A 9,410-nucleotide genomic window follows, 5' to 3' on the forward strand; every position below is an offset into this window, starting at 1 on the left:
CTAATCCCGTGGATTATATATATGTCCATCACTCTAGGACTAACTTGTCTTTCTATTTGCACATTAATCAATACACTCTCTATTGTGTGCCTTGAGCTTCTTCAACTTCTCTAAGTTGTGTACAACCGTATAACCCTAATTCCAACAGAATCTGTGGACATTCAAAGTAAACAAAATATGATTCTTTATGTTTTATATCTCCATGATAATGAGCCCATTACTATGTTTTTGGGATTGATAGAAGTAGATAATGACACCTCATTTAATGATTTTTTATCCAAGAACGAGTTGGATATATCAAAGTTGATTTGCTTAGGGTCTAACAGTGCATCTTCTATGATAAGTTGTTGGATTGGGGTGTCTACTAGATTAAAGAGAGAGAACCATTACATGACAAATACCCATTGCATTGCCCATTGGTGTAGTTTATACTTAGCAAATATAATCAAAGAATTTTCAATTGCTCAAGATATTGATGCTTTCATGGATTCAATTGGTTCACTTTTCTCAAGGAGTGCATCCAGGATAAAAGTTTTAGAGAGTTTGCAAGTTGACTTTGATAGTACTATTTTGTATCTTAGTCGCATTTACACAATATGTTCACTAAGTAGACAAATAGTTGTGAAAAAAGTGTGATTCATTTGAAGAAATTGTAGGGTGTGCGGTTGATAATGTAACTCTCTTTGATAAATTGGCCAATTTTGACTCGATGACCAATTTGCTCTTAGAACGACTTGGAATAGTGTTTCAAAGTGAATTTGTAAATGTGACTGCCATAGTTAGCTTGATAGATATTGAAATAAGCGCATTGGAAAAGTTCTTATCAACTAATGAATTCCTCAACCCATGATAAGTAAAGTTAATGATGAGTATTTTTCCTTTGTGTTTTGAGACTAGCTCTTTTTTAAAAATCCAAAATGGCCTAAACAATTAAGGTTTTTCCATTGGCCTATAAAAATTGTTTTTCATGAGCATTAATATTATCATTCGAATTCTTATTTCCACCTTTAACCTAAACTCTAGGGCTCACGGCCTTGCTTGATTAAAAATTGAGTTTGCTATTGTGTGTGTGTGTGTGTGTGTGTGTGTGAGAGAGAGAGAGAGAGAGAGAGAGAGAGAGAGTTTTAGTTCCGTCCCAAAATAGAGAAAAATAGTTAAAAACCCGAAAATACCCTTAAATTTTCTAAAATTTCCTCTTGGCAAACTTAAGGAAAGGAAATTTGTATGCTTGGAAGAATGATTTTTCCCGAACACTGCTACTACCCCACATGAGCAGCGGTGATTTGTTCAAGAGAAAGAAGTGACCCTTGATTGGACATGTGCTCACTCGTGCACACACACAACGGGAGGGGCTAAGATGTCCAAAATCTCAAAGAAGGTACAGGAGGCACACTTACTGGAGGGGTAGATTTACAACAATCCTGTGGGCTCTGTGAACTGCCGAGAGAGAGAGAGGGGCGGGGGGTTGGCAAGATGGTAAAAGAGCGTGGGTCACAGGAAGAATCTGGAGAGGACGCTGCCTCGACGCGCAAAAGAAACCTTGGACTCGTCAAAAAGGAATGCACTGAGAGTCGAGACTGTCATATACCCCTCGACTCTCACCCCCCAAATTAGTCCCTGCGAGATAAAAGGGGGATCCTTAGTCGTGTTCTCTGGACTCAGGACCCTTTCAACTCGACTTCTAAAGAGGACAAGTTTCCCTGCAGAGGAAGCGTGGTCTGTCGCGGCGTGGGGGGGTGTGCAAAGTACGGAGACGGAGGGAGGGAGAGAGAGAGAGAGAGAGAGAGGGGTAATTCCTTCAGGGAGGTTTAAACTTCTATGGATGAAAATAAGCGTCAAGGATCTACCCAAAATGACGCCCACCCTTGAACCTCTCTCACCATGCCCATTGCCCATGTCACTTAAAGAAGAGGAGGTGTCACTTGGAGACTTCTAACTTGTCCATGGCCTTGTGAAAAGTTGTGATCCCTCTACTCTAAAGACCCCAACTGACAAACCTCACTGCACTGCATGAATCCAAATCTTTATGGGATGGCATTAGTTCCTCTCTGCACATTCAGTTTTCTACAACTGGTAGGCTCTAGCTTCTGGTTGAAGTGTCTCCACCCACTCACTGCACGAGCATGAAATACCACCATGGCTGGCTTTTACACATCTCGCATAGACAAGGTGATCGGGCATGCTGCTTGGCACATGACAGACTACAACGAGCAATGGATTGCCATTGGACAATGGTTGTAGTGATGGCTTTTCCATTCGGCCGGTCAATCGATCGGCTCCCCCACACAAACTTCTTGACGCATTGGGCACTTGCCAACGAACTTCTCCCCTCAACTATCTCTAACATTTCAGGAGCCAAAAAACTGTCAGCCTCTCAGTCCAATTTTTTGCTCTCATAAAAGGCAATCCTTGATCTGCGGCATTTTGTCTGGTTCTCCATTATCACACAAAAGACACTGAACTAAATCAAAATAAGACACGCTAATAATCAGAACCTACAGATTTACTCGTGATCTATGAAGCTGATACATTTAAATCTCCATGCTTTTTAGTACATGTGCAGAGTGACCAACATCATGCTAAACATAGGCACTCATATATAACTCATGTAACACTTGCCGCAAGAAAGCAATCAATGTCGGCACAAGAAGCAGTTGCATGCTGCTACATGCCCAAGCACAAGCACACATATTCGGATACAGTCAAACTTGAAGTTATGTTTATCAAAACAAGACATGACACATCATGAGACATTTGCACCAACAAAGTTGCTCAGGAAAGCCTTACAATAAATTATGCTAGTATGATCAGTTGAATATGATGCATGGAGGCAATGGCAATCCGACAAGGAGATTCGGTAACCTACTCTCTCAATGAAGGACCATTCCGGCTCCAGCGGCGTTTATTAGATATAAGTAGAGGGGACAAGGCATGGCTTCTTGTACCATCTTTGTCAGAAGCTAGAGCAATGCTGATTTAATATACATTGCTCTTAACAAAAATCTGGGCTCACACTGTGACTCTTACTAGGCCTTTGCTTGGAGAAGCTCCTCTAGCAAAATTGTGCAGACTTGAAAGAGAGGGGATACATGAAGGAGTTTTGGTAGGTGAAACGGAGAATCTGGCCTCGGAGGATGGGGCGTCCAGCATTGACAAGGCAGTCATCATACGCAAGGCGGCGAAAGATGCCCGGGTTTACGACCACCTTGGATGCAAACCATCCACATTTAACATGAACCGCAGATGGAGCACATCCCCCCACCATACATGTGTTGTAGATCTGCACTACGTATTGTGGAACTCCCCCTGCCAGCATATCCCGGCTTTGTGAAATGCTTATGTCTCTGTCCGTGCACCCATCTGCACCATCAACGCCAACCCCAACATGCAGTTGCATTAGCTTACAGTAGACTCTTCCCTCAATCCTCCCTCCTTTCCCTAGCTTTCTATTTACCATTCTTTATCCTAGTTGCTTTCATCATGTTCCAACAATCGGCCGACATCAGTCCAGATGGCAAGATTTCGAGAATATGGGTCGAAACTAGACTTTTGTATAGCTACAATACGCAGATGGTCCAGCTAGAACTAAGTTTAGCCAAAGAGATCAGAACACCACTCTTTCTTTTATCCACTCCACAATTAGTCTCTACCAGCAAAAGCAAAACCAATTATTGGCAATGACAACCATTTCACTCACAGTTACTCATGCATCACAAAGGAATCAGAGCTACAAAATCAGAAGCTGGCACATAGAAACCAGAAAAAAAATCCAGCTGATAATTATCAAATTTTTCGGATTCAAAAAAGAGACTAATCCAAAAATAACCAGAAAGACAGGTAAAGAGCCATTTTACTGGTGAGATCACAATTGATAAAACATGATTAAGAGCGAAAGGCCACCCCAAAAGGTTAACAGCCCTCGATTTAGATGAGGGTTGGGGCCCATTATGATCGATATACATGACAATTTCAAGCTTTGTAACATTTCACAAAAATCTCTCTCAGGTATGGAATATACAAAGAGGTTCAAGCAAAGCCGCCTGCTACAGAGGTATGATGGCAAGGGCGAGGGCAAAGTGTGGCCTAAATACAGGTGGCTATGTTAGAGGTGTGGCAATGAGCATCATAGAATAGTATGCATATAATCAAACACCCTTTGTCCTGTGAGAGGTACCATAAGCATCCTCTGATAATGATGTAACTAAAGGGTCCTCATTGATTATACCATACCTGCAAACAGCAAGCTTGTGGTAGGGGTGCTCCTTAACAAAAAAGAGATTGAGTAGACAAGGAATCGATTAATTAAGGCGTCGAATAAACAGGGTGAGGACAGGTAATCAATGTTAATCAATTTAACAAAGCTTTGCAGATTTGAGCTTTAAAGGGTACATGAAGGAGTTAGCATACTGGAAACGGATGATGTCCCCATATTTGAGGGGTCTTCCATTGTTAACAAGGCAATCATCAAATGCAATTCGCCTAAAGAGGGCAGGATTCACTAATGGAGCGGACGCAAACCAACCACATGAGAGGTGAATCTGCGAAGGCGCACAGCCTGCTAAGCAAGTGTTCACTATCTGTACTACAAATTGTGGAATCCCCTGTGTTCCATCCAGCCCCTGAGATATGCTTATATCACTTGCGGTGCACCCATCTGCAAATGTTCCCACCAGAATCACCCACCAAAGAGTTATCACTGGCGCACTAACGCAGACTCACTCGGCTGATCATGCCTCTCTCCCTCTCTCTCTCTCTCTCTCCAAAAAAATTAAACGTGTGTTTGCGGATTCATTTAGTCATACAAACATACTTACGATCATGTATGGCACGCACACACACGCATACATTTACATAGGCCTCGTTTGCGACGTACGGCATTCATTTCTACACCCCTACATACAATTTCCAATAATAGATGACAGGAAGCATCAGATAACTGTCCCAGCATCATCCCCTGACCTCTCTTTAAGACATTAGAGCCATGCACCATACGTATGTGACAGGAAGCAAACCATGTGCAAAGACTTGGCCGAAAGTCCACAAATCAATTCCCAACTGTAACCAAGCAGCAGCAAGAAATAATTAAATGTTAATGGAGGGTTGATAGAGGGCGCTTACTTAGTCGTCTACGCGGTGATTGGTGAGGGGCGTGGGCGGCGAGAGGCACAGAAAATGTACTGGTGTAAGAGGGAGGTATCCGACTGAGTGTCGATGACTGGCAAGCGTGTCCCCTGAGCTTTCGCAGCTGCAGAGATTGCTGAGCTGATTGTTGATCACTCCTACTGAGATATCTCCAACCTGCAGAGAGAACGCAATGCAAACAGAGCTGAGCAGAGTGTACTGAAATGTTCTCTTATACAGCTGGTAAATTTGCTGCTTCACCTCTGAGCTTGGCCTGTATCATATGAACCACGGAGAGCTGTTCAGAGAGGGTGGGCTGGGACGAGCCGCTGCAGTTCACAGACTGACCACCTAGAGACACAAACAGCGATCGCTGCCGCAGAGAGCTCTGCTTGGCAAGGGAATTAGCTTGAATAGCGTTAACAGCCGAGAAACCTGCACAACGCGGAAAAGCAAAAGCTGGCTTAGTCTAGTCATTTAGAGAGAGAGGGGCGGGCAGAGAACGAGGAAGTAGGACAGAAAGAGACGGTCTCTCGGGAGCCTTCGTCTCTCACCTATTGCCCACGCAAAGCCAACACACGGCAGCAGGAGCAAAAGAAGCCAGCGAATGAGAAGCGACGGTCGGCAGCAGCTCAGCTGCAGCATATTGCAGATGCACAGCGCGATCAGACCACTGCAGCAAGGGATTTAAGAAAGGCCGCCCGGCTAATAAGCTCATCATCAACATGCGCCTCTCCGATGACTACTGCAGGGAGGAAGGGGGCAGTAGAAGAAGAGCCGGCGGGCGCTAGACATGAACAAGGCAAGCTGAGGGCAAGGCCGGGATTTGGGAAGCTGAAGGTAGAGAGAGAGAGAGAGAGAGAGAGAGAGAGAGAGAGAGAAGAGGGGCCGTGGTGCGACCGTGAGAGAGCTCAAGCAATACTTCTGTGTGTGGGAAGGAGCTCAAAGCCAGTGCAAAAACTGGGACGGTTATTTTGGCCTCCCAAGCTTTCAAAATAGCAGACATTCCCTTCCTTCTTGTGTTCCGAAAGCGTTACACGGATGTCATCCGACATGGCACTCCAGCCTCACGTCGCACTGCCCTTTTACCCTCCACGTTGGCCTGAGCGCAAGGACCGTGGCGGCTGTGCCACCTTAAATGCCAATCAGGGGGGCCCACGTCAGAATCCATTTGAGTAGTCCTCCCCCTTCTTAATAACTCCATTAAATATTGAAGCCTCTCGGAAGTCGACCCCACCTTTCCCAACATAATGAGGGTATTTTGGCCAGGCTCGTCCTGAACCTGAGCAGTAAAACAATATAGCGAATGATTAGGAGGCCTGTAGGGCTGCCAGGCTGGCTCTTCGTTCGGCCACGTCAAAGTGCCAATTCACACGGTGAAGTTGCTTGACAGGGAGACTGTCAAATTGTCCAATTACACACACTGACTGATTCATACATGTAGGATGTATCGGATCAGCCCATAGTTGTCAACTTCATAATTGGTTCAAAGTCAACTACTAAGCAATGAATATCTTGCTAGGTTAGCTTAGGGAACGGTCACGCTAGGCATATTTATAAGTTATCAATAATCTAACCGATCATGTTTTTTTGGCCTGCCCAAAGGGCCCAAAGGGCAAAGGCTTAGAGTTGTCTTCTCTTTTTTTGGTTAAAATAATAACTTTTTTTTTTGAGAAAACAATAAATATACAAGTTTTCACTAGACAAATGCAAAGGATGGCTGGAATACTATTTTCTTTGGACATCATATAATGAAGCCCAAGGGGTCAGATCTTTTGATTTCTCTTTAGGGAGCTTGGAACCGCTCTAGGGAAAACCTGACTATTTTCTATAACTCTAACACATAAATCTTGGCCTGGCATTCTGACCCAATATGGTGGCCTTTGCCCCCTAGAGCATCAGTCACCGAGAGACAGATAAGATCAACTCTACGTTGCCACCGGAAAAGGGTTTCCACATGGGGGGATTTGTGGAACAACAATCAGTGCAGATGGAAAATTGGGGAGGAATTGCTAGTTCAGTTTCCTCTCCAACCTTGGGAAATCACTCTGATTCTTAATAGGATGGCTTTATTTCCTGTTGAGGAGTGTTGGAAACTATCTCACATCGGCATGGTTCAGTTAAGCACATTCGGGTGGAAAGGGGGATTCAAACTACAACATCCGCAGATTGTGGTTAAAGATATTAGTCCACCTCTCCACATCACTCTTAACAGAAGATGGAACATTAGCTTGGACCGAAGACAGTGGTATTTCAAATTCATGAAGATCTGGGACAAGGATATCCAACCAAAAAAATCCGTTCTACTATGGCTATTTCTTCATAAAACAATCTGGACAAGGGAAAAAGTTTGAAAGCAAGTATCTCGGCAGGCACCTGTTCTAGATGTAAAGAGGTGTAGGGAGTATATTTCACCTGTTTATGACCTGCCCGCAATCGGTAGCTATTTTATCACCCCTTAGGGCAATTCTTTCTACTCCAGTCTCATGGAGACAACTTCTACTGGGGGATTCAATTAGTATTTTAACTAGCTATTGGAATAGAACGAGGGCGCTACTCCATGAGACTTTCCATTTCTGGTTGAGCTTGTCTTTTAAATATGTAACATGTAGGAGTGTGTTATCCTTGCAGACAAAAGGCATACTAAAGACTTTGAGCTCCTAAAGATGGGGCAGCCTACTAGTTAATTCTGCAAGACAGCTAGAAGACAACTGAAATTTATTACAAGTTTCAATAGGAGTGAGTAGTCTACCCTGGTGATGAATGTCCCTCCAAGTCTTCACCCCTTTTTTAAACACGGGACATTGACACCATATTGGCGTTGAATCAAATTGAACCGCCATGATGCATCAAGTAGATGAATAATGTTAGCCTAGGAGTACACCATGACATGAACACATGAAGTTTTTGTAAAACCCAAAGTTTGGCTTAAGGGGGAAATTGTTGGTGTACACCCAACTCGTGGCTCATATGGGAAAGCCCTCTAGCCACCTAGAAAATGATAAATGATGAGATGGTTCAATAGTAAGAGTTTACAACCTCTCTAGCAAATGATTGTAAAGCACTATGCCTATTTAAGAGGCTATTCTCTAATGAATCAATTGCACTTTGATACTATACCCTAATGCTTTTGCACTTGGCATAGCCTAAACCTAATCTTCATCTCTCTAACCCTAACCCTAACACCATGGTCAAGCTAAGGTTCCATACTCCATAGCTTAATGCTACACCATTGGTGATTATAGAACACTCTTCCCATTACCATAGACCTTGTCATTGAGCCCGATGCGTCCGTAGAGGCCGTTGATCCTGATGACCTAGTTCTAGATGATGGGCCAAGTTTTATGGAGATGAACATCAGCAATCGAGGGGTATGATGAAGAATACTTAGACAAAAATGACAAGGACTAGGACCTGGCTGACCCTGCCGATGCTTGACAAAGATGAAGCTCTGTAGGAGGATATTCAAATATTTAAACATAAAAGTGACCACCTTAGAAAATGTCCAAGGTAATGTAGTCACGATGCTATAGAGCATCTCCACATGCCTAGATTATTTGGAAATCACTTCAGTTGACTATCCTCTTCCTTAGAGTAGGAGGACACCTGCAATAGAGTGAGCATAGCCTCGCCCGTAGTTACGGGAGTCTAAGTCGATGCACCTACGGAGCGTCTATAGAGATAGCTTCATCTCCACTCAAGGATTTTAAATTGCCTAGTTTTGAGGCGAGGAAAAGAGAGCAGAACAAATATTCTATGAATATGTTCCTAGCAAAGTAATAAGACATTCATGCATTGTGAGAGCAGCCTAGCCGTGTGTAGCCCGTAGAGACTAGCTTCTTATCGACTAGCAAGGTGTACAAGTGGTGGATGAGTTTGAATACTTATCTGACCACTCGGATAGAGTTTGAAACCATGTTTCAAAAGGACAAACTCGTAGTTATGAAAAAAGTGTTCGATGGAAAACAAGTCTCTAACTCAGTACATCTTGGACTATAGAGAGATAGTACTCAGTTAAAAGGGATTGATGCATTCCAAACTTTGTGGGGCTTCAAGAGGGGCCTCACAAATGATCATCTTGAGTACGTTGATTGTTAGCGGGTCGTCGCGAGACGGACGTCTACAGCATAGCTCTTTTGTACTAACATAATGTCAATATGCAAGGAAGCGACTCGGGATGGGGCACGGAGACTTAATGAGAGTGTCAATCTCACCAAAGTGAACTCAAGGGCTACTCGTTCTACGACAAAAGCAAATCAACCACTTCCTAGTCAGACAATCAGTATGCG

At 43.6% G+C, this 9,410-nt stretch overlaps 1 protein-coding gene across 2 annotated transcripts; it reads right to left on the minus strand.

The window, feature by feature from the left end:
• Positions 1-2,768: 2,768 nt before the first annotated feature.
• On the minus strand, positions 2,769-6,123 carry LOC147453639 (uncharacterized). 2 transcript variants are annotated; one of them, XM_086515759.1, is made up of 4 exons: positions 5,676-6,121; positions 5,383-5,556; positions 5,119-5,298; positions 2,769-3,360 (listed from the first exon to the last, which is right to left on the minus strand). In XM_086515759.1, exons 1-4 carry the CDS (start codon positions 5,764-5,766, stop codon positions 3,053-3,055), a joined length of 753 nt encoding a protein of 250 aa, XP_086371885.1. In that variant the 5' UTR covers positions 5,767-6,121; the 3' UTR covers positions 2,769-3,052. The 2 variants fall into 2 exon arrangements, with proteins under 2 accessions (XP_086371885.1, XP_086371886.1); XM_086515760.1 differs by lacking the exon at positions 2,769-3,360 and adding an exon at positions 4,253-4,654 and having other exon boundaries at positions 5,676-6,123.
• Between the last annotated feature and the right edge of the window lie 3,287 nt (positions 6,124-9,410).

The sequence above is a fragment of the Adiantum capillus-veneris genome, chromosome 7, assembly GCF_014529385.1.
Source record: "Adiantum capillus-veneris isolate H3 chromosome 7, ASM1452938v2, whole genome shotgun sequence".
Taxonomy (NCBI): Eukaryota; Viridiplantae; Streptophyta; class Polypodiopsida; order Polypodiales; family Pteridaceae; genus Adiantum; species Adiantum capillus-veneris.

Bases quoted from the DNA above. Each gene is read 5' to 3' on its own strand.
- LOC147453639 (XM_086515759.1), bottom strand. From the start codon at position 5,766: ATGCTGCAGCTGAGCTGCTGCCGACCGTCGCTTCTCATTCGCTGGCTT. The intron at 5,557-5,675 runs GTGAGAGACGAA...CGCGTTGTGCAG, and splicing joins TGGCTTTGCGTGGGCAATAG to GTTTCTCGGCTGTTAACGCT. The intron at 3,361-5,118 runs GTAAGCGCCCTC...TTGATGGTGCAG, and splicing joins ATCACCGCGTAGACGACTAA to ATGGGTGCACGGACAGAGAC.